Source organism: Papio anubis, chromosome 2, assembly GCF_008728515.1.
Source record: "Papio anubis isolate 15944 chromosome 2, Panubis1.0, whole genome shotgun sequence".
NCBI lineage: Eukaryota > Metazoa > Chordata > Mammalia > Primates > Cercopithecidae > Papio > Papio anubis.
Genome location: NC_044977.1, coordinates 44070986 through 44095755, shown reverse-complemented (window position 1 = coordinate 44095755; position 24770 = coordinate 44070986). Strand labels below are relative to the sequence as shown.

The following is a 24770-nucleotide window of genomic DNA, read 5'->3' as shown; positions in this document are numbered from 1 at the left end:
ATTATACCTCAATAAACCTGCTTTTAAAAATTTTTTTTAAAAAAGTGAATACACAGGAGCTTATGTGCTCACTTCCTTAATTAGATGGCGAACTGCTCCAGAGAGAACTTCTGGCCTACCCCCCCTTTTGGGGGCTCATGACAGCTGTTCAACATTGATTATTAAATGAATGAGTGACTTGCTTTATGAATTATCTGTGGAACAGAGGCCCTACTCCCTAGAGGCTTAATTGGGAGACAGCATGGTCCACTCCCCAGCACCTCCAAGATGGGGAATGTGGGGGGTCACCACAGGTGTCAGGGGAAGAAGTGAGAGGCAGCTTCACTCCCCAAGGCCAGCTGGTAAATGGGGAACACCAACCCATTTTCAAGCCCTTGGGAACAAGCTGTCACCCTGCAAGGCCAGGGGCGAGACTGCGCCCACCTCTTTTACAAAAATAGAGGCTGAACTATCACCAGACTCCTCTGATTGCCAAGAGCTTCCCAGATCTGGAATTAGAGGCCTCCGCCAACCAGCCTCCCACCAGAAGGAAGACTAAGACTTGGCTCAGACGGTAACTATTTCCTCAAGCCCTTGTTTAGATGTGGATCCACACTCACAGCCCTTATTCCAAACCATCACGCTCTTCACCCCCTTCCAAAGTCACCAAATAAGTCAAAGGCTGAGGCACTCAGCTCTGAGCAGATATTTTAAATTAATCTTAAAGCAACTTAAAAGGACTGTTTTTCTACCCTGTCCAGCACTCAGCACATTTTCAGTGGCAGCTGGGTCAAGCTTGAGTGGCATTTTCACCACTGACTCAACCTCAAAATATTCCTGGGCTGCCCTCGTCCCATCCTCCTTTTTGTTCCCTTGTTTTGAATATTCTCTGCCTCTCTCCCCACCCCTCTACTCACATGCACATGCATGAACATACACACGTGCACATTCGCACACTCCCCCCACACTCCTTTTTAAGGTATGAGCACATCACACAACAGGCATTCTAAACCTTGGGTTCATGGACAGAATTCAGGGATCATATACTTGGATAGGAAAAAAATCATATCTTTATTTTCACTAACTAACTGAAATATAGCATTCTCTTCCATTATGAACATAGTCAACAAACTGCATTAGTGTTAGCAATGCGGTGTCTTTGACTATAATAGAAACACACACATTTTCATATCATATCAGGGTTGTTGTCCTGGAACATCATTTATTTATGTTCATCACTGCTTCAGGATTATAATAGTTAAATTAGACTTCAAGTAGATCTTATTAGCATGTTAATTTAAAAGTACATATAATGCTGCTATTTTTAAAATGTAATCACTGTATTTCTTTATTTTATTTTTAACATGTAATTTAGATTCAGGGGATATTTTGTGCAGGTTTATTACCTGGGTATAATCCTATCACCCAGGTACGGGTATAGTACCCAATAGTTTTTCAACCCTTAGGCCCCTCTCTCCTTACCGCCTCTAGTAGTCCCCAGTTTCTATGTTGCCGTCTTTAAGTCCATGAATATCCAATGATTACCTCCCACTTATAAGTGAGAACGTGTGGTATTTAGTTTTCTGTTCCTGCAAATAACCGTGTTTAAGTAATTGCTTTCCAAGCCTATGTATATTTTTTGTACATTTACAAATGTTATTCTGAGAAGGGGTCCGTATGCTTCACCAGACCAAAAGAGTCCATGGCACAGAAAGAGCCCCTGCTATGGAATGAGCATTAAAAGGTAGGATTTGGGATTTTTCTCTAGGGCCATCAGGCATGCGCCAGGAGACTTAGGGGCTAACAGGTGGTGTTCAGTGGTAGCAGGAAATAGGTTCTGGGAGCAGAGGGACAACAGGGTTATTGGATAAGAGCTTGGATGAGCTTTGGAGACAGACTAAGACAGTGGCCCTGGCTAACCAACAGTATGACCTCGGGCCAGCCACTTCACCTCTCCGAGTTTCCACTTCTTCAATTGTAAAATAGTAATTATCATATACTATACAATTCTTAGGAGCATGGATTGAGAGAATCTATGTGTAACAGCAATTACTGCCCTGTTGAATGGAACGTGGCAGGCCCTAGAAGGGCAGTGTCCTTGACCTGGGAACTTCTGGAGCTATGGTATGCTATTTGCTTGGTTTTTCAGACAGGCACTATCTGTGCCCTATGCAGGCTTCCCATGTCCTTGAGCCTCAGGGATACCATGAAGTGCTCCAAACTCTAAAACATGCCTAGGCAGACCTAAGTCCTCCACCTCCCTTTCTGTCCCTTGCTCACTGAAACAGGCACGCAAGCCAGGCTGCAAAGCAGATTCCCCGCCCCAGAGCAAAACAGGCCTCAAGAAAAAAGAGATGTTCCAGATCTTTCCAAAACTGGCAATAGAGCCAAAGTACCTGATTCTGGCTTCACAGAACAGCTGGCTCCTGCCCTGGCATCTCATCACTCGGTGAGCAATGCAGGAATTCTGAGATCTAAGCTGCCCTTCCCAGAGCAGCCCAGGCCAGGGTCAGACTCAGGCTGCCAGGCCACTGGGCAAAGAGCCCCAAGAAAGGTCAGAAGTTCCCCAAATTTGCTTAAATCATATTCAAAAGGTATATAAAAAGGGATATGCTATAGAAAGTGATATGCATTAAAAAAAGGCATATACTAATTTTTTTTACTATATGTTATAAAAAATTAGAAAGCCTTATAAAATTATACAGAGAAATTAAAATCAACCATAATTCTGCCCCAAGGAAGCAAAACTATTAACATTCTGGTAAATTTTCTTGCAGTTATATTTAGTACATAAATTGGGATCACACTTATACAGAGAGTTTAAGGTCTCGATTTCATCATTTAAAAATACCTAGAGACATTTTTCAATATGAGCTCTTAAAAGACAGCAAACCATCACATCAGACATTGTAAAACTCACAGGTTACTGAGAGATGTCATGGCATCCTAAGAACAGTATTGTCCATTTAAATAGAAGTTACATCCAGAAAACTGACAGGAGGAGAGCCTACTGTCTTCTTCTTAAAGGACATATAATAGTAAACTCTTCTTTCTTCTCTTTAGCTTAAAGAGAATCTAGGGAAGATACCCTTGGATCCTCAGCAAAGAGGCACTATATGCAATTTTCCTTTTTTACATTCTCTTATCTTACTTTCCCCTGATAAGGGGAAAGCTTTGAAAATTCACTGCTGGAAAAAATGGTGTCTTACTCAAGAAAGTGCTTAGCAGCTAAAGAGAAACCTCTGGAAACAAGTGGGTATAGCAGGAAGAGTCCTGGACTTGGAAACAGAAAAATGCTGGATTCAGATGTCAGCTCTGTCACTGTAGACCCAAGATCAAAGAACATCCATTTCCCTGCATGTCAAGAGAGACGCCACCACTCAACCCGTAAGGATCAAAGGATTACGTGGATTAAATAAGACTGTGTGAAAAGTGGTTTGTCAATGGTAAAATACATTGCAGGGCCATAATCACTAGTTAATATTATAGTGGCTGTTAACAGTACTGTTTTTGTTCCTTAGCTGGCTTGAGCAACTCATTACAGGCACTCGGGGCAGCTTCTAACGGTAGGTAAAAGCATGGACCCTGGAGCCAGACTGCACTTCCCAGCTTGGTGAATTCTTTAACCTCTCAGTTTCTTCATCTATCAAATGTGATTATAATAGTATGCCTATCTCTTAGGACTCTTGAAAGGATTAAAATGAGTAAATTTACACAAAGTGCTTAGAACAATACTGGGCACATAATAAATACTATATAAGGGTGAGCTTAAAAAAAAAAAAATTACACTAGCTAAAACTAGTAGACACACTGTTTTAAAGCTTTCCAGAAAAGTACTATCATTAATCAGAAAGTTGGATGAGCAACCTCTGCTCCCTCACCCCCATCCCAGCTCAGGTTTGGCCTGTTCCCTTCCTACCTTCTCAGCATCCTGCTCAAAGAGCCGCAGCTGAAAGCACTGGTCCAGCTTGAGCTTGCGCACGTGCCACATCTGGTGCAGGTGCTGCCGGGTGGAGTGCAGTTTGTCCAGGAGGCTGGTGATCTTGGGCACCAGGCTCTGGAAGTCAGCACTGCCCGGGATGCAGTTGCGTCCTGAGAAGCCGTCACTGCAGCGGATGCACTGCAGCAGCCGCTGCCCCTCTCGGTCCAGCTCCTCCACAGGGGCCTTCAGCACCTTTTTCTTGAGCTGTGTGTGCTCATCAATAAGCCGCCGAGAGCCCTCCACATCCACGGGAAACTCCTTCCGGGCTAGCATCTCCTGGAGGTCCTCGAGGCGCGAGAGCAGGTGCACGGCGCTGTTGAAGAACTCCTCCAGGGAGAGCCGCAGTTCGATCCACTCCTCGTGGTTGTAGTCCAGGGAGCCGTCAAACTCCTCCGTCAGCTGGGAGGGGTCCACCAGTTTCGTGAGGCCCTCCACAGATACCATGCTCGTCTGGAAGGGGCAGACACAGACAAGGATACTCAGTGATGTTGGGGGAAGAACAGGGCAGAAATAGGATGAGGGAAAAGGACAAGGTAAGTCCACATAATAATGACCACAGCCTGCCTCAGAAAGGGTGATGGGGAGCCATGGGACTCACTGGTCAGGAGTCACAGATCATCTGGGATCAGCAGTTTCTACAGACTGCTGACTGCTTTAGCGAGCCTCTCCAACTGCCCCCCATTTACCACCCCAGAAGAACTGCCTTTGTGTCCCTGCTCTCCTCATTTTCCCTCCTCCTGACCCCAAGTTCACTTCAATAGGGTTTCAGATGCTAGAAGCAGAAGCTGGAAGAAAAACTGACCTAGTTTCTGGGGGACAGTTTTCTACAGCTTTAAAACCAAGGCCCGTGGACCCAGGGTATCATCATAGTTGGATTAAGCAACGTGGGCCAGTGCTTGGGCTGCAAAGATTTCATAGTCTTATCTTTTCCGAGGCTCTCCCTGTCAGCTCTTCTGTGGTATGGTGAACAGAACTAGGGATGGGCAACAGGGGAGTCTGGGTCCTTGGTTTTCTCTGTGAGTTCCCTACAAGCTCCTGGAGAGCAGAGTGGAGAATGTTTGTCTCCAGGAAGCAAAGTGTCTCCAGCAAATGGTGATGCAGGCAACCACCCTAGTTTATTAGTAAACATCTTTTCCATCCGACAGGGCTTTAGGCTTCTCTTCTTTCTCATGAAGAATGAGAGGCTAGCAAATTAATATCTGGGTTTGGGTCCCAGCCCTACGCTTACTAACTGTGTGACCCAGGGCAAGCTATTAAGGTCTCAGAGCCTCAGTCTCCTCCTCTGAATAATGGAGATAATAATTCCTTCCTTAAGGGGCTTGCAGAGATTAAACGTATCAATGTGTGTAAAGCACATGGGGTGCACAGCATGGAGTACATGCTCAATCCCTGTTAGTGCTCACTCTGATGACCTGAAGGCTGGATCATTACTCAAAACCTGAAAAGCAATTTATCTCTGTGTCTTGCTACTCTGAGCATTCCTTCTTTGTCCCTTCTCTTTCCACCCCTCTCCTAAGAGGAAGGAAGGAGTTGCCACAGGCAGGAGGGCTGGTCTGGAACAACGGTTGTCAAACTTGACTGCTCATTAGAATCCTTTGGGGAGTGTGCAAAAACACCAATGCTCAAACTTCATCCCTAGAAATTCTGATTTAATTGGCTAAATGGGAGCTTGGACATGAGTGGGTTTAAGAGTCCCTCAGGTGATTCTAATGTGCAACTAGAGTTGCAAACTCCTGCTAATCTCCATCCTTGCTACTCAAAGCATAGCTCTCAGACCAGCAGTATTGGCATCACATGGGAGCTTGTTAGAAATGCAGAATCTTAGGCCTTACCCCAGACCTACTGAAGCAGAATCTGCACTTTCAAAATCCCCAGGAGATTTGTGTGCATTAAACTTGAAAAACCCTATTCCAAAGTACCTTCTCCTTCAAATTTGGCTCAAAGTTTACCACTTCCGGGAAGTCCTCCATAATTATACTTACCAATTATGTATAAGTATCTGTTGTTGAACAAGCTTATACTCTCATCGCTGTATCACTTGTCACCCTACTCTGCACTAAGTATGAAATTCACTGTTTTTAAGATACTGCCTTATAAATATTCCTTTGATTGGGAGGCCCCCAGCTATCTCTCCTATACCTCTTATTTAGGAGACAGAGACAAAGCCTGCTCAACTTAGAGTGAAAGAGGTGCAGAGAGATGGGACATGCAGGCCAGCAATGCTGAAGCGTAAGTATCAAGACTTACTGAAAAGATTCTTTTCAGTCTCTTCAGCTTATACATTTATAGGCTTGTTGTCACCACCTCTGTATAAACAAGCCAAAATATAAAAAGCATTTCCCTACAGGACTCCTACTGTTCCCGAGGGGTGCTGGGAGGCTATAATAGGTCACTGTTTTTATACCAAGCCAAATTTCTTGTATTGTTTACACAGAGTGAGAATCGCCTGCATCAAGGGTCAGGTCATTGTGCTCAAATCACAGCCTATTTGACACCACACACAGGCGCTCCTGGCCCCCAGGGCGCAAAAGTCTGGAATGGGAAGCTGCTGAAAGATTAAAAGCAGCTCTGCGTTTTCAACACACACACATTTAAAAGCTCATCCCCTTGCAAATGAGGACTAGAATTCCGAGGAAGGGAACAGTTCAAATTTGGCTGGAACACAGACACTTAAATAATTGATTTAATCTGATGTATTGTCATTTAAAATTCTCAGGGGAAACACATAGCCTCTAGAAAATTTAGTTTGAAAACATGTTTTCCTTGATTATGAAAGTAATACATCATCCTTGAAAAAATAAAAATATATGAAGTAAATAAAAACCACCCTTTGTTCCGTCACCTAGAATAAACCATCACTAACATCTTCAATCTCAGTTTTCTTTTCCATACATACACTTTAAAAACAAATCTCAGATTATACTATCCATATTGTTTTATCACCTGCATTTTAGTAAACAATAAATATTTTAATACTACTTTTTCTAAATATGGTTTTTCATGGCTTCATAGTATTTGGGTTGTTTGTTTTGTTTTTTTTGTTTTTGTTTTTGAGGAGTTTCGCTCTGTCACCCAGGCTGGAGTGCCATGGTGCAATCTCAGCTCACTGCAACCTCCGCCTCCCGGGTTCAAGAGATTCTCCTGCCTCAGCCTCTTTGAGTAGCTTGGATTACAGGTGCACACCACCACACCCGGCTAATTTTGTATTTTTAGTAGAGACGGGGTTTTGCCATGTTGGCCAGGCTGGTCTCGAACTCCTAACATCAAGTGATCCGCCCTCCTCAGCCTTCCAAAGTGCTGGGATTACAGTACAGGCATGAATCACCACACCCAGCCAGTATTTGTGTATTAATGTCACCAACATTAATGTCTAGCAAGGACACAACCTATATATGTGTATGTATATGTACTATATATGTATAAATATTTATGCACATGTGTATATATACTATTGTATAGGAACATATGAGCTGTGATGAACATTCTTGTAGACATTTCTTGTTTGCAATTTTACCTGGCTTTTTACCTTCTTGTTTGTTGAAATTTTGTATTAAGAATATTTTCTGGCCGGGCGCGGTGGCTCAAGCCTGTAATCCCAGCACTTTGGGAGGCCGAGACGGGCGGATCACGAGGTCAGGAGATCGAGACCATCCTGACTAACACGGTGAAACCCCGTCTCTACTAAAAAATACAAAAAACTAGCCGGGCGCGGTGGCGGGCGCCTGTAGTCCCAGCTACTCAGGAGGCTGAGGCAGGAGAATGGCGTGAACCCGGGAGGCGGAGCTTGCAGTGAGCTGAGATCCGGCCACTGCACTCCAGCCTGGGCAACAGAGCGAGACTCTGTCTCAAAGAAAAAAAGAAAAAAAAAAAAAAAAGAATATTTTCTTAAAATAGGCTGGGCACAGTGGCTCATGCCTATAATCCCAGCACTTTGGGAGGCTGAGGTGGGCAGATCACCTGAGGTAAGGAGTTCGAGACCAGCCAGGTCAACATGGTGAAACCCTGTCTCTAATAAAAATACAAAATGTGGCAGGTGCCTGTAATCTCAGCTACTCAGGAGGCTGAGGCAGGAGAATCACTTGAACCCAGGAGGCAGAGGCTGCAGTGAGCTGAGATCATGCCACTGCACTTTAGCCTGGATAACAGAGTGAGATTCTATCTCAAAAAAAAAAAAAGAATATTTTCCTAAATTAGTTACTAGATACAGAAATACAGTTAAATAGAAGGAATAAGTTCTAGTATTCAATAGCACAGTAGAGGAATTGTAGTTAACAATCATTTATGATATATTTCAAAAGCTAGAAGAGAAGAATTGTAATGTTTCTAGCACAAAGAAATGATAAATGTTTGAGGTGATGGATATCCCATTTACTCTGATTTGAGCATTACACGTTGTATACAGGCATCAAAATGTCACATGTACCCAAAAATATGTACAACTATGATACAGCAATAAAAAAAGAATTGCTACATCAAAGGACATAAACTCTTCCTAAGGTTTTTGATACAAATTGCAAAGTTGCCTCCAGAAATAGTTGTCCCAATTACACAACCAACAACAGTAAATAAGACTGTGTAATGAAGGTGTGCATTTGGGACAATCTTGTGAGCCTGTTGTTCCTCCCCATACTCTAACTGGTAAGGCCATGGTGGCCAAGGAATCCTGAAATCTCAGCCCTTGAGGTGTCACATACTGTATGGTAGATGGAGAAGAGGAAGTGAGGAATGTGTGGATGGCAGAAGGGGAAGGGAAAGAAGATGCTAAGAGAGAGAAATCTGGCTCACCTCAAAGATGAATTTAGAGCTGCCAAAGTTGGTCTTCTGTTTCTGCCAGAAGTTGTCAGGTTTAATGATGAGGGCCACATGGATCTCAGCTGGAAAGGCTTCCTGCAGCGTTTTGAGGAGTGGCTTGATGAGGTCCCACTTGGAGCCCCGCATGTCGATGATGACAGTGAAGCCACGTTTGCACACGTCCTCACTGTGGGGAGGTCAAAGGTCAGTATGGTCACTCTGGGTAGCTGAGACTTTGGAGTACACAGTCAAAAAGCACCCGGAAACCTGCACTCCCTTTGACCAGAATCACTCTTCCAACTTCATGTCAGGTCCTTTGGCCACCTTCAAACCCAGCTCAAACTGTATTCCTCAGAAAAATCCTTTCTACATTTGACCAATGGTCCTGGCATTCTGCCTTCTCCCAGCATTTGGCAAATAACTAGGCCTTCCCTTTGCAAGCTGAGTATCCCTAATCTGAAAATCCAAAATCTGAAGTGCTCCAAAACTTGAAACTTTAAGAGGGTCAACATGATGCTCAAAGGAAATGATCGTTGCAGCATTTCAGAGTTTGGATTTTCAGATTAGTGATACTCACCCGGCAAGCAGAATGCAAACATTCCAAAAAAAAAAAAAAAAAAATCTGAAGTCCAAAACACTTCTGGTCCCAAGCATTTTGGATAGGAGCTACCCAACCTGTAGTCAACTGCACTTGTTGGGATGTTTACAATTTGGATATTCACAATTGTATTTTATTTTCATTTTAATTTTTGTCTCACTTTCTTGTTCCTAAAATGAATCATGTTTTCCCCATTGATATTCCAGTTCTCTAAAGACAGAGACCCTGTCGCCTCTTAAATCTGAGATGGAAAGTCCTTGACAGGAGTGTTGTTCTGCCCTGGGCCTACATCAGTGACAGACACTAGTACATCTTACCACTGAGCCCAAACTGGGCCAAAGAATACTTTTTCAAAAAAGGGCTCTAGGTTGATTCTGCCAGTTGATGAGAGATGGTACACAAAGTATTAATAACATGACTTTACCACCATTGTATTTAAGATGTACTACTTTTAGCTTATTATTATTTTTCACTTTTTTTAAGAGTCAGGGTCTTGCTATGTGCACCGGCTGGAGTGCAGTGGCTATTCCCAGGCACAATCACAGTGCACTATAGTCTCAAAACTCCTGGCTTCAAATGATCCCTCTGCCTCAGTCTTCCAGGTAGCTGGGACTACAGCCTTGCACCACCATGCCCAGCTTTGTGGTTTAAAATGTATGTCAACTTAAAAAATCAGGTCGCTGAGTCATGCTGATCACTCAGAAAGAGCCCAGAGTGGAACTGACTGCAACGGAAGATGCAGAACAGTTGTTTCATGTATTTCCATTGTAAGAGTCACAGTGTGAAATGCATGTATCAGGATGTTAAGGGAGGATGAGGGAGGAGTAACTCTTGAAATCAAGGCAAGATGAAGTGACAGTGACCATCTCGAAAACCAAGACATCAGCAGGCTAAATAAATCAAGCTGTTGTTATATAAGTGAGCAGCAAAGTTTAAACACTTGAACTTTGACTATAACTCCTGAGAATAGGAAGAAAAAAAATGAAGGTCAGAATAGTTATAAATCTCAGTTTGGAAGAAAGTCTATGTTTGAGTAGTTAGGGGTCTTCTCTTATTTTTTTTAAAGCCAATCCGTTTATTTTATAATTCAAAATAGACATTGATTACTTCATATTTTAAAATATAAATACCAGCATAGTATTTCCTTATGGTCTTTCACTTAATTTCCCATTTCCCAGACTGCAGTTGTTTAAACCACTATGTACGTTACATGACCCACATATGTGCCTACCACATCTCAGTTGCTCACAGCTGCTGGCAGTAAGGCCACAGAAGGATTCAGATCACAAAAAGAAATTAAAACCTTTTGAGGGGGCTTTATTCTCAAATTTCAACCAGTGATGAGATTGTTACAGCCTCATTAAGAGACCACAGCTCTTGACTGTGTGCGTGTCTCAAGCACAAGGTAGATTACTTAGGCGTCCCTGGTACACAGAAAATTCCCCAGGAGAGGGGACTCTCTCCAGCATGAGAGAAAGGATGAGTATTCTCCCCAAATCCTGCATCCCAAAGGAAAGGAGTTGCCTCTTCTTCCCTGACACTTATTGAAACAATGAGTGGCCGAAGTTTTCCATAAATAATTTTCTCTATCCTCTTGTCTTAAAGCAATGTGACTTTTTTCCAAATTACAGGATTTCTTTCCCATTATAAGAGAAACACCTGATAACTACACAAAAGTTAAATAGTCAGAGGCCCATGCAAGAGATGCTAATGGTAGGACTTTATAACACCCAGGCCTATATCCTTTCTACCTTTTCTGTGCATATAGTTTTCATACCATGTACTGTTCTACTTTTCACTGTAACACAGTTTTTTCTCATGTCTAAAATTTCTTCCAATCTGTTGCACTTAGTGATAGTCCATCTTATGCCTATACCATAACTTATTTGATCATTCTCTTGATTGCTTTACAGAAAGGTATGTCAACTTACAAGTCCACCAGCAGTGTATGACAGTACCCCCCTTACTCTATCCTCACCAGCACTGGTCATTGAATTTTTTAAACCTTTGCCTGTTTTATTAAAAATACATTGTATTATATTTAAATGTGCATTTATTTGATTACTAGTTACAGCTTTTTGGCCTGTAAATATTTCTTCTGTGAATTACCTGATCAACTCTTTTATCCATCTTTCTATTAGGGATTAGAGGCTTTCTTTTGGGATTTAGGGGTTTTATCACTGAACATCATTTAGTGTAGCTTGACTTATATTTGTTGCATGCCCACCTATGTCAGGTTCAGCAACGTTAACTGTGGGTCTTGCCTTTCCTTAGAGATGATTGTCTTCCTTATTTCCCTGCTCCTCAGACTCCATCTGTGTTGCCACAATTTATGCTGACCTGAGAATTCTTTGTTCCTAACAACAAATATTCTGTGTTGCTACCGAGAGCTGGAGGTCAACAATCCCTGCATCTAAAGCTGGTGGTCAGTAGCAGGTTATGCCCTGTTAACTAATCATTTCTGACAACTAAGAGTAGAAATTAGGTCCTAATATTCTATAGGAGGTTCTCAATAACTCAGGAGATGGAGAAAGAAGCCCAGGAGCTGAGCTTAGCTGTGACCTAATCTAATTGGCATCTTTCTGTGAAAAACAGGCTAATCTTCCAAGGTGCTTTGTATGTTTGGTTTCAAGTAAGGGGCACAGCTGGGAAAGGGGAAACAACTATTTTACTGCGTGCTCATTCTATGCTGGGGCTATAGTTCGGTATTTGCCATACATCATTTCATTATATCCTAATAATAACTTCATAAACTAGGTATGGTTATCTCCATGTGAGAGAAGATGAAATTGAGGCATAAAATTTGCCTAAGATTACATAACTAGTAAGTGGCTAAGCAAAAATTCAAAATGAGGACTGTTGACTTGAAAACCCAAGCTCAGGCTGGGCACGGTGGCTCATGCATATAATCCCAGCACTTTGGGAGGCTGAGGTGGGCAGATCACTTGAGGTCAGGAGTTCGAGACCAGCCTGGCCAACATGGTAGAACTCTGTCTCTACTCAAAAAAAACAACAACAACAAAAAAGAAAACCCAAGCTCAGGTCACTATATCATACTCTACCCCACCACACTGACACTATGTATGGGTGTCTTTGTTTGGGGACAGGAGTTGGGGGCCGGAGATGAGGGGATTAAGTTAGGGGACTCAGAGGAGATGGGATAAATTAGGGCAAGGAGTCTAAGTGAGTGATCTCCCTTCTGCAGTCTGTGCAAAACCACAAAGTCAGAGAAGCAAAAGAGCGTGGCATATTGAGAAAGTTCAAGCAATTAACTCTGGTTCAGGCCTTTGAACGCAAGAGAGTGCAGCTCTGAGTGCCTTGGAGAGTCCCATTCTGGGTTCTGTCCCTCTTTTTGCACACACCCCGCTCCACCCCGGGAGCCAAGATGACTCACCCACATAGAGTCTGCGCTGCACATCCATCTTCCCCTTGTAGGTCAAGCTCCTAGTATCTGAAACCCTAACACTCTCTGCCCAAAGGACCCTTAGTCTACTTCCTGGGCCCATGGGTATCTCTTTCCAGGATCCAATTCCCAAGGGCTAGTAACACCACCATTATGTGTACCCCTAGGCCCAAGGGGTGACAAAGGGCTGCTATTTGAAAGGATGTGGCTAGAATATAAATGTGTGAGCTGGGGTGTTCACTTGCATGCATGAGGCGCCCCTGCCATGTAGGGCTGAGCTGGGGAGTGGAGAGAGAAGGCAGGCAGAGCATGAGTGGGGGCTGGTCTACTGTGCTGCCACATTTGGGCCTGGGAGCTCAAAGGAGTCCAACAAATCTAAATTTAAATTTGGCCTTCTAGGTTGCTGTGAAGATATATTTGTCAAGGTAGAAGGACAGAACATGTTTTATTTAACAGTTTGTTAGCTTGCTACATTAATTTTAAATATTCAGACAAAGGGTATGTGAGCTTCCATTTGTACTCTTGCCTTAGGCACCACATGTTAGAATCAGGCCTTGCAAGAGAAGAGACTGGAGAGGATGTAGACTTCAAATCAGAATGCACTTCGTATGCCAAGGCTGGAGCAGTGGATTTGTCCTAAAGGCAACGAGGAACTACTGAAGGGTAAGATTCAGAGAAGGAATGTGATCAGGTGATTCGGATTGATTACCCTCCAGCTGTGCAGAAGGAGGGTAAATTGGGGTCAGCCCAAAGGAGTGTGTAAGAGTAGAAGAAGGGTCCTTGCTAAAATGACTCTTCATGAAAGTCTTCCATGGACCACCCTATTTAAACCTGTAACTGTCACCCAATACTCCTTATACCCCTTCTGTTTATTTTTCTCCTTAGCACTTATTACCATCTGGATAATATGTTTTATTTATTTACTGTCCATCTTCCCTCACTGGAAAGTAACCTCAGTAAGGGCAGGGAGTTTTTATTCATTTCACTGTTGAATGTTCAGTGCCTACTACAGTGCCTGGTGCAAAGGAGGAAGGGGAGGCAGCAGTTAAGGGTATGAAAACTAGAACCAGCTTCCTAGGCCTGAATCCTGGCCCCATCATTTACTTATTGTGGAACCCCTTTGTGCCTCAGTTCCCACAATGTAAAATGTGAATAATAATTACAGGGTTGTCTTAAAGGTTAATAGACATAAATCACTTAGGATGGTGCCAGATACAGACTGTTCTATGTAAGTCTAAGCTGCCATAGGAGATGTCACTGGTGTCCACCTAGGATCCCTTTACTAACTACTATGCCTGTTCTCCAGTTCCAAGAGTATTGGAGCTATCAGCTGATGCCTGTAACCATCTCTGAATGCTTGCTTTAGCTGATGGCTATGTTTCTCCAAGAGAAACCTGGGCAGTTATATCCCCACACCAGGGCTGGCGAGTGCCTCTCTGGTGGAGGTGTGTCAGAGCCTAGCTCCTTTACCTCATTGCAGAGTAACTCTGAAGTGTGATGTATTTTCACTGCCTCCCCAGTCTCCCCAGAAGGCTCCAGCTAGACTTCACCTGAAACCAACCTTAGTTGGTTCTTCCCCTTTCCTTACTCTGCTTCTTTCTTCCAAGTTTTTCCTGAATAGCAGACCCTTAATAAATCATTTGTATCCAAATTCCTTCATATTAAACACAGCCTAAGACAGTTATTTTTATTACAGTTATGAGTAATAACGTAAATATAAATTGTATTCAGTTGGCCCTCCATATCTGTGGGTTCCACATCCATATACTCAACCAACCTTGATGGAAAATATGTACAGTCACCTCTCTGAATCAGCGGGTCTCAAACTTTGGTTGGGTGAATCTGTCAATGTGAAACCAGCAGATTTAGAGGGTCGATTGTATATTTCATACATATATGAAATTCTGAAGGCAATTTGATATATGGTCTAGAAGTTAAAAGAGAAACCAGGTGTGGAAATGTTTATTTAGGAGTCACACAGTGCCTGGCACATAGTAGGTGTTCCATAACATTTGCTGAATGAATAGATTCCCGAATGGGTGGTAGCTGATGTGCACACAAGTGGGTGAGATCCCCCAACAAAACCGAGGAAGAAGAAAAGAACCACCTTCTGGGTCAAGGATAGAACTGGCAGGAATATCAGTGTTTAAGAGATGGGAGAAGGAAGTAGATGACCCTGAGGAAAAAATGAAGAGAGGTTAGAGAGAAACAGGAGAGGAATGACATCAAAGAAATAAGGGAGGAGAGGATTGCAAGGAGGAACAACAGTGTCAAATGCTGCAGAGAATGGTCATTCACTTAGAGCAGAACTATTGTATTTAGCAACTAGGAGGCCACGGTCCCATGAGTCAGGGAAATTTCAGTGAGGTGCTGGGGCCAGAATTAATGCTGGAGTAAGGAAGCAGTCTTGCTGGTTAATCTCTGTAATGATTAGCAGGAAGTGCCACAGATATCAGAGGCTGCTTGTGGTGCACTTCCACCCCCTGACTCTGTCTCCCTGACCCCAGCAGTGGCCAGAGTCTGCATGGTGCCCTCTGGCCAACCCAACTCCCGCAGCTGCTCCCCAGCCTGCCCTCTTCCCCAAGGCTCACACTCCCGGACCTCTTCTCTCATTCCCTGTGCTCAAATGACAGCAGTTTCAGCAGACCCGTTTACAGTGGAACACAACGAACAGGTAGCCTGCTTTTTCCCTTCAGGTGATTTACCTCTTAAAAGGTATTTATTAGCCCAGATCAAACTTTCAAGGGCAGAAAGTTTGTGTGTATGGTGTATGGTGAGGATGGGGGCATAGGAGGGTGGAGTTTGGAGCAGCAGACTTTTATATACTTATTTTTTATTTAAAAATATTTTTAAAGCAGATTTTTAAATCCCCTCAGGAGGGGAAAGAACTGTGGGTGACCCCCTTCCTGTTCCCACACCTGCTACTTGAGAGGGAGAAGGCAGGCATTGCCCTGTCTCCCCTGTGCCCACCCTGCCCTATAGTTTCCCATCTGGGGCATGGGTCCCCCGAGGCCCCCTTGGCCAGGTTCTCACCCTTTGTGATAAATTACAATCCCTTCAAACTGAGCTGTGTTCTGTTTCATAGACTCCAGGGCTCTTGGGCCCAGAAGTCATAAATGTATACTGAATGACTGGATGATTGATCAGCTGTTTCTTGTACTCAGTTCTAGACCATTTACTCTTTTGTTCATTAAATGTCACTGGGGCTGTTTTCACTCAGTAAGCCTGTGCTATCTCAGAAAAGCACTTTCACCACTTTATGCCAATGCTTCTCAAACTTTAGTGACTTTCCTTATCACCTAGGACACTTGTTTAAAAATGCTGATTTGGGGGAAGCCTTCCAGATATTCTGATGAATGTTGGTCTGGGATAAAGCTCAGGATTCTCCACATAGTGATCCAAGGACAACAGTTAGGCACTCTTAGGTGTGGTTTTTGAGAGTTTAATGATAAAAACTCGCTTTGTCTAAATCAGATATTATGATATGCATTTAATAAACAGTAGGTAACACACAAATATATCAGAGCAACAATGAAGTAAGTCAGAACAACATTTGCAAGGTGAACAACAGCTACACCATACAGAAGCCTGCTGAAAATGTTAGTTTCTCTCTCCATGCCCTCAGGCATGGAGTCATTTATTGCAAGAATAGGCTTGGAAGGATTTCTGCCATTGGTGTAAATGTCTGGTTCTTTTTGCAAACACTGGGCTCCTCCTCTTGGCCTAATGAGGCTTTCCCTGAAGAGCTTGGCAGTTTCCCTTCCCAGTGTTGCTGCCTGTGCTCAGACACCTGCTGAAGATTTCCTTTCCCTGGCTCCCCTCTCTAAGTTGCCATGAAATCACTGCAAGGTTTCTGTTTCTTGTCATATACCTGACCTGGCAGCCACATCTCAAACCTCTGGGCAAGGCCTGGGTGTCTCTCTAGGTGCATGTTAGGTCCTGCCCACATCTGATGCCCACAGAGTCATCTCCTGACCCACTTGGCTGGCTCCAGGTCTGATGAATCCAGGTGTAGAGGGCCTCTGTGGGTGGGTGGGTGGGTGGGTGGGTGTGTGAGGAATGAATGAATAGGCGTGTCACAACTGACCATTTTCACTTATGGTAGCCTAGCAGAGATCACAATTTAGCAGCCCACTATTGAAGCCAATCCCCAAAAGTGGTTTTATTAGGCACAGTTGTTGTTGTTTGTAAAGTTTTTACACATCTTTGGAGAAGGCTTAAAACCACTCTTCAAGCCACTCCCAGCTTATTTACAAACTTATACAACCAGTTTGTTGGCCTTTGAATTTGCCTTCTCTGTCTTGGTTGCTACTATTATCCCAGCCCTGTTTCACACTTTAGGAGACTCAATTACCTCCACTTGAGGGGCAGGGGGCAATTAGGGTACCAGTGCCTCAAGCCACAGGTCTCTCTGGACCCAGACAGCAGGGCTGGGCACCTGTCAATGACAACCCCAGGCCAAGCTTTGCCCTACATTACAGTCTGGCCCTAGGGAGAAAAATGCCACTTTCTCCCATCTTGTCTTCCAATCTCTTCTCCCTGGACTTCTTTCCAGGTCCCTGCCTGAGCAAATCCCAGAATGTCTCTCTGGATTCTCTCCTGGCCACCTGAGTGAACCACCCTGCATACAGCCCATTATCATCTGACCACAGGGTTGAATTCAAATGCTACCTTCTATTCTTTCCTGATCTTTCTTCCATCTTATTGCCTGATCTTCCTCTGTCAGAGCAATCTCCTCCTCGCTAAAACAGATAACATATTATCCATGCCTCTCTTAATGCATTTATTAGTTTCAATTTTATATTCAATTTGCCCTCTCATGCCTCTATGTCTTTGTGCTTGCCCACGCCAACCCTATCTTTGCTTGGATAATTTCTACTCACATTTTTACATTCACAAGCCTCACAAGCCTCTTCTTCCAAGAAGTCTTCTCTTACAGATACATGCCCTCCCCACCCTGCTCCATCCCCACTGGGATAAGGGGACCTTCCTGTGTATTGCCATGACCCTGTGCTTTCCCACATGGCAACTGTCATGGCTATTGCAGGGTATCTACAGCCAGGCTCTGGTTGACCAATTTCTGTAGCCTTACAGAGATTCATATGGCTTCAAAAGGAGAACCTCATTATGAAAGTGCTTCATAAATAATATAGTGTCACATAAATGTACAATATTATCTATTAGTTCATTAATTTATTCATCCAACATACATTTATTGAGCATTTACTTTGTGGCTGGCCCAGTACTAGGCACCAGGGATATATAAATGTGGACAAGACAGAAACATGAAAGTTTCATTCTAGAAGGAGAGGTGGACTTAAGACAATGCTAGATAAAGAGAAGAAATGCAAGTTATGATAAGTCTTAAGAACATCTCAGGACAGCCCACATGAGGAGCAAAGACTGAAACCACAAGAAATAATTCGTTAAGAGAACACTAAAAAAATACTAGAGGCTGGGCATGGTGGCTCATGTCTTTAATCCCAGCACTTGGTGAGGCTGAGATGGGCAGATCACTTGAGGTCAGGAGTTCAAGACGAGCCTGGTCAACATAGTGAAACCCTGTCTCTACTAAAAATACAAAATTAGCTGGGTGTGGTGGCAAGCGCCTGTAATCCCTAGGTAGGCTGAGGCAGGAGAACCGCTTGAACCTGGGAGGCAGAGGTTGCAGTGAGCCGAGATGGCACCACTGCACTCCAGCCTGGGTGACAAGAACAAAACTCCATCTCAAAAATAAAATAAAATAAAATAAAATAAAATAAAATAAAATACTTCAGACAGAGGAAACAGCCTGTGCAAAGGCCCTGAGGAGTCAAAGAGCCTGGATGCTGGCTGCTCCTCCACCGCAGCCAGGGAGGAGGCAGAAATCATGAATTTCAGTAAGGAAGCAGGAGACCAGCAGCCACATCTGGGCTAGCCCTCTAAATCGTGAGGACCTCAAATCCTCCAGCCGAATACACAATATACAATGAGAGCCAAACTACTGAAATTTGGGGCAACTTTTTTTGGTAAAAATGAGACATATTCATATATTAGTGGTAAAAGCTAACTTACTGAACACATGAGGCTCTATGTTAACATTTGTATACAGTATCTTATTAATTCCTCACATGAAACTCATAAGAAGCTGCTATTTATTATCCTGCCCTATTGTTAAGAAAACTGAGCCTCAGAGAAGTTACTTACAGTCACCAGGAAGGGGTAAAATCAGGATTTGAATCTTGGTTTGTTTGACTCCAGTATCTGTGCATAAAACTACCATGCTTTCTTGCCTCACAGATGCATAGAACACTTGATCTTGAAGAAACATTCATGCTTCTTCTTGCTAGCTCCTCCTGTCAGAACTGAGGGTAGCAAGTTTCAGAGCTGGGAAGTGACTTGCTCTAGGTCACACAGTCTGCTGGATATCTTAGCCATTTGGACCAGGCATCTAGTTGTCAACTGCCTTACTCCAGGTCTTTTATAAAACCATGAGAACTCTGGAAGTGACAGGAAGAAAAATTCTCCCTTGAAGAAGCAAACATCAAATAATCTGGCTTGGAGGCCCAGGGTATCCTGTGTGAGTACTAAAACCCCTAACTCAGGAATAAGGACCACCCTCCTCATGGTTTCCACTGTGCTCTGGCAGCAGGGAAATGCCCTGACCCTGTTTGCCCCCACTCATGTGTTACCACCTGAGATCTACCCCATTTCTATGAATGTCTGGCAGATTCCCACTTAAAACAGCTGCTGGAATAAAGATCACATTGATCCATTCGGATGGCAGGTGGGGAAGCAGAGACCCACGTGTTGTGGGTCTCCAGCAGGCCAGCCGGGAAGACGAGGATTTCTGTTTACCTCCTTAGTGTGTGCTGCTGGGGGCCGGTTCCATCGGCCTGGGTGTGTGTTTCAGGATATCAGCAGTGTGAAGATGTTAGAATCCTAGTGTGAGGACCAGGAATCCCTAGTGCTTGGGTTGTGATGGAGCACAACTAACCTTCAAATAAGACCTATTCACTAGGATGTCCAGGGAAGGTGACAAATTGAACATGGGTAGAGAGCTAGCCTGGTCACTGAGGAGTGGCTGACAGAGAAGAAGGACAAGGCAAGCTAACAGTTCCTCATTTGATGAGGGTGGCACTGGCCCTGCCATAGCACATCTTTGGTCCTACAGGGCTGACAGTGCAGGATGACTTGGAGAAATGATAAAGAGGAGTCTTATCCAGGATGCCTGGGCAGCCTTTAGTACCTGCAGACCATTCACCATGAGCAGACAGAAATCAGAAAAGGGAGGAAGAAAAAGTAGCCCCAAATAAGTATCCACTTCACACTTTCTCCCAGAACTGTGCTGCACCCATGTCTACCCTAAATCATTACATAAACTGAGTTCTTCCGAATTTGAGGAGAAAGAAAGGTTCCTGGAGTTCTGTAGAGAAAATGATTCTCCTGACCCATTTGTGCTGGAATTCTCAAGCCATTCAGACATGTGGAGAGTCTCTGGCTGTGGGATCTAGACTTTGTTCAAACTTTTGCCCGTTACTTGATCTGTGTTAAGCTGCTTTCTGCTCCTCAGGGCTATTCTAACTGCCTCAGCACTTCTGCTGATTGCCCCAAGTCACAACCACTTTCTGAAACACCAGAAATCAGCAGGTGTTAAAGAAAAGTGTTAAAGACACATTAGCACCTGCTTTAAGTTCTCTAATTGGTATAATCAGAAGTAGTAAAAAGAATATTAGAGGAAACAGTGTCTTATAGAGAATAAGCGGCTCTCTGGGAATGGGTTTTGAATGAATGTTTGTTCCCACATACAGTTCTCAAACTGGTCCTTTACAATGGGGAGGCCTCCTGGATGGCTGGGTATCCAGAGGGCAGGAGAGAGGTGGTGGGGCTCCCTGTGCAGGTCATGCGCTCTCTCTGCTGGGTTATGGGCGACTGTTCTCCACCAGCTGGCTTTCTGTCAAGCTGTAATCCAACTGCCAAAAGACTGCCTCAGGATCTACGTTAATTCATCCAGAGGTTTTTGTTGTTGTTTGTACTGGAAGTCACCCTCTGGCCTCTTTCCCAGGTTATTATTCCAAAGAGTTAGTGTCTTTTCTACCCATTTAACAACACATCTTTTGCCTCTGCACATCTGATTTGTGATGCCAGGGCTGGTGGGGGCAGTGGGGTGGTGCAAAGGCAGTATCTTATCTGAAATCTAAGTTTCAATTCCTCCTCTATAAAGTGGTTTGACTCAGTGTCTGTGCATAAAACGACCATGCTATCTTGCCTCACAGATGCACAGAACACTTGATCTTAAGGAAACATTCATGCTTATTCTGCTAGCTCCTCCTGTTAGAGCAGAGGGTAGCAAGTTTCAGAGGCGGGAAGTGACTTGCTTTAGGTCACACAGTCGGCTGGATATCTTAGCCATTTGGACCAGGCATCTAATTGTCAATTGCCTTACTCCAGGTCTACAAAGTGAGGAGATTATGATTAACTGGTCTGGGGCTGGACTCCATCATTTTTAAAAGTTCCCCCTGGTGATTCTAATGTGCAGCCATGGTTAAGTACCATGAAGGTGAAGTTGTAGAGATTTGTTTGCCTATTTCTAGGTCTAGGAACTACTCCTTGTCAGTTCCTCACCCTCAAGTGTGCCAGAAGCAAACCCAACTCTTGCCCATCAGAGTCCCAGGGAAACCCTAACTGGAGACCAAATGAGGAAGGTTGACAGTTTCCACCTTTTTAAAGTCTGCTACCTAATTCTACACAAATAACACTATTAAAAAACAAACTAAAACAAAAACAAAAAGACCTCTCACTGCAAACACCTGGAACAGGGATGTGGCAGTTTCTCTTTTTCTCCTCCAGGCAGGGCGCGGTAAAGTATTCAAAAGCACTGACTCAGGTCCCAAAGTCACACCCAACATTCGCAGGTATAGCCATAAAGTGACAGGTCCAGAGGCCTAAAATCACTCAGCAGGATCTCTGCATCCACATCCCAACTTGTCTTCAATGCTGCCTTTAAACAAAATATTCTAAAAATCAAGTCTTCTCATACAGAACAAAGACAGTGGCTCACGCCTGTAATCCCAGCACTTTGGAAGGCTGAGACAGGTGAATTGCTTGAACTCAGGAGTTGGAGACCAGCCTGGGCAAGATGGCGGAACTGTGTCTTTACAAGAAAATACCAAAATTAGCCAGGCAAGGTGGCGCATGCCTGTAGTCCCAGCTACTACGGAGGCTGAGGTGGGAGGATAGCTTGAGCCCAGAAGGTTGAGGTTGCAGTAAGCCAAATTGCACTACTGCACTCCAGCCTGGGCAACAGAGGCAGACCCTGTCTCAAAAAAAAAAAAAAAAAAAAAAAGGCAAAGACTTGCCATGCCATGCTGCAAATAGTCAAAAGAGCATGCCACAGCTGAAGGGAGCTCAAGAGAGCTCTAGGAATGGTGGGAGTGACAGCAGTATCGGGCAAATGCACGCAGTCTTCCAAAGGATATACACCTTGGAGGGACCAGCATGAGGCAGCTGCATAAACCCTGATGTGTTTGTCAATCAGTAAGGTCATTTTACAGCCTTACAGGCTCTGAAACACAACTCCTGTTCACCAAAGGAAGAGACCCACTTTCTGAATCAGAGTGGCTTGGGGGCACAGTGTTTGTTTGGAAGGAGCTACTCTTAGCCAAGAGAAGACATGAAAACTGTGAAAGCACAAGAATCATTGCTCCTAGAAGTCTGGTCTAGCTGGCTAGGGAGAGAAGGTGGCAAAGGGGTGGGTTCAGATGGGAGTGGGATGGAAACTGACATCCATTTCAGGACAGCAGCTTCCTGCCCTATTTCCTACCCTCCCTCGCAGAGCTGTTCATCCCTTCCTTCTGGGTCATTCAGAACATGCAGCAGAAATGAAATGGAAACCAAAGCACTACAGGGAAAGAAAGAACTGGAAACCAGAACCCACACAGCCCTCCCATTTTCCGCAGCCCTCCTCAGACAAACCCCAGGGTCACTCTCCTCTGGCCTTCTCTACCCTCTCCTTCTTCCCCGCCCTCCACTCCCCCATAGTCAGGCTATATGAAAACAATTCATCTTTTAACTTTTAAAAAAATATATCATTATGATCATAGCACATATATCCATGAGCAACAAAGACTGTGACCTGTCTAAGCACAGTGCCTCAGCCACCCCACCGTAAGACCCAGGGAGCCTTTCTAAAATGTGGAGTAAGAGAATAGAGCTGAGGGGACTCAAGAGAAATGGCAACAGTGCAGCCATGGGCTGCCTCCCACTGGGGTGCTGCCCCCGACCTGGCCAGGAGACAGAGCAGCAACTCTCCTAGGCTTGGCCTACTACCGTGCCATCACCACTCCTCATTCTCTTGCCACCCCCCCTCCCTGCCCTCTCACAGGAACCCCCACTCACTCTCCAGCTGGGCTCTGGTTTCCTGGCAGGCTAGGTGGAATCCTCGTTAATAAACCACATGTTTCCTCCAGGAAACAGCCCTTGCTGTGGCTTGCGCACACCCTCTCTCCTTCCCTCCTCCTCTTTCTCCTTAAGTAGCAGTCACGTTCTTGAAAGCCCAGTGCGCTTTGCCTGCAGTACACAGACACATGCACAACCATCCCCACCAAAACACAATGCAACACCCCACACAAAGCCACCCCCCCAGGCCATGCCCACTGGATTTTACCAACCAGTGCAGGAGCTCTATTTCCTGCAGGGCAGGCGGCTGTTACCCTCTAGCTAGCCTGCCTTCCCTCTGACACCCAGCCAGGGTTGGCCTGGCAGACGGGACAGATGAGATCCCCATGGTTTATATGGAGGAAAAACCCTTTGATGGCTCAGACACTAGTGGGAACCTGGGAATTACAAGGGAGGTCAAAGAGCTGGAGTCGGGGGAGCCCTGTGGGAGGTGGAGGCATGCATGTTTGGATCTTGAAATGGAACAGGGAGGACCAAGGGCTCCAAGTCTTTGCTCCAAATCAGAATAAATTAGGCTGCCCCCATGCATAACTAGCTCAGAGGCTCAGGAAGCTCACATATAGGGTGGAAGAATCCCTCCACATATGAATTCATAGAGGCCCTTACCCTGTGCATGCTGCTCTGGGGACCCTGCTGTCCCACAGGCAGGGTCTGTGTTAGGAGGCAGTGTATGTATGGTTGCAGCAAGCTCAGGACTGGTAGCCTGGCCAGCTGGAGGACCCTGGGCCCATGACTGGACCCCTCTGGACAGCATTCTACTCTTTTTAAAAGAAAGAGTTGGCCTGGCAGACCTCTACAGCTTCTTCCTGCCTTTAAGCTCCAGAATTCCAATTCATCTATTTCCTTTACAATCCAGGTCAGATTTTTACCACCAGTAAATTATGTCTGATTACATCCATTTAACTGACATGCTTTTGTGGTTGCTGCCTTGGAAGCTTTCAGTTTTTGTCTTTTCCTGTGGATCCTGAAACCTTAACCAGATCACAAACATCCTGAAGGCAAAAACTGGGTCCCTCCCCTATTCCACACCCCATCAATCTGCAAATTCAGCCAAAAGATCATTTGACCATTCCCTCTGAGTTGGTGTGTATGTAAGAACTAAACAATTGTCTTGTGTATCCACAGAATTAAATCTGGACCAATGTGCAATCTTCCCAGTGGAGCACTCCGTCATAATCAGAGCTGCAAGAGGGTGAGGAATGGTCTTGCCTTCCTCCAAGTCCAAAACAGGGAGCTTCTCTTCAGCCAATGAGGGTGAAGCCTGAATTTCCTGCAAATGAAAACAGCTTATGGTCTGTAGATCCAGGACATTCTCTTCCTGTGTAGGGAACCAGGGTGGAGTGCATCACAGGACAAGGTTCAGACCTTGTCTCAGGCACCAGGCCAAAACCTGGCACATGCATTACTAGCGATGGAAACAGATAAAATTCCAGCTCAGGACAGAACAGTCTGGGAGATGCAAGGGAGAAAAATGTACTTATTTTAGAGTTTTTTAGTAGTTCTCAAAACCGAGGCTGGTCCTCACTTGACCTAGAACAAATAGGGAATGCAGAGAGGAAGGAGGCTCTGAGAGAAAAGGA

At 44.5% G+C, this 24770-nt stretch overlaps 1 protein-coding gene across 24 annotated transcripts in view; it reads right to left on the bottom strand.

The window, feature by feature from the left end:
* Positions 1 to 24770, bottom strand: part of KALRN (kalirin RhoGEF kinase) — a 690448-nt gene that overhangs the window by 451224 nt on the left and 214454 nt on the right. For all 24 annotated transcript variants that reach the window (XM_031662269.1, XM_031662306.1, XM_031662320.1 and 21 more), the window contains 2 exons: positions 8747 to 8939; positions 3899 to 4411 (listed from right to left, as the gene is read on the bottom strand). In XM_031662269.1, coding sequence (XP_031518129.1) covers positions 3899 to 4411; positions 8747 to 8939 — 706 coding nt within the window. The remainder of the gene's footprint in view (positions 1 to 3898; positions 4412 to 8746; positions 8940 to 24770) is intronic.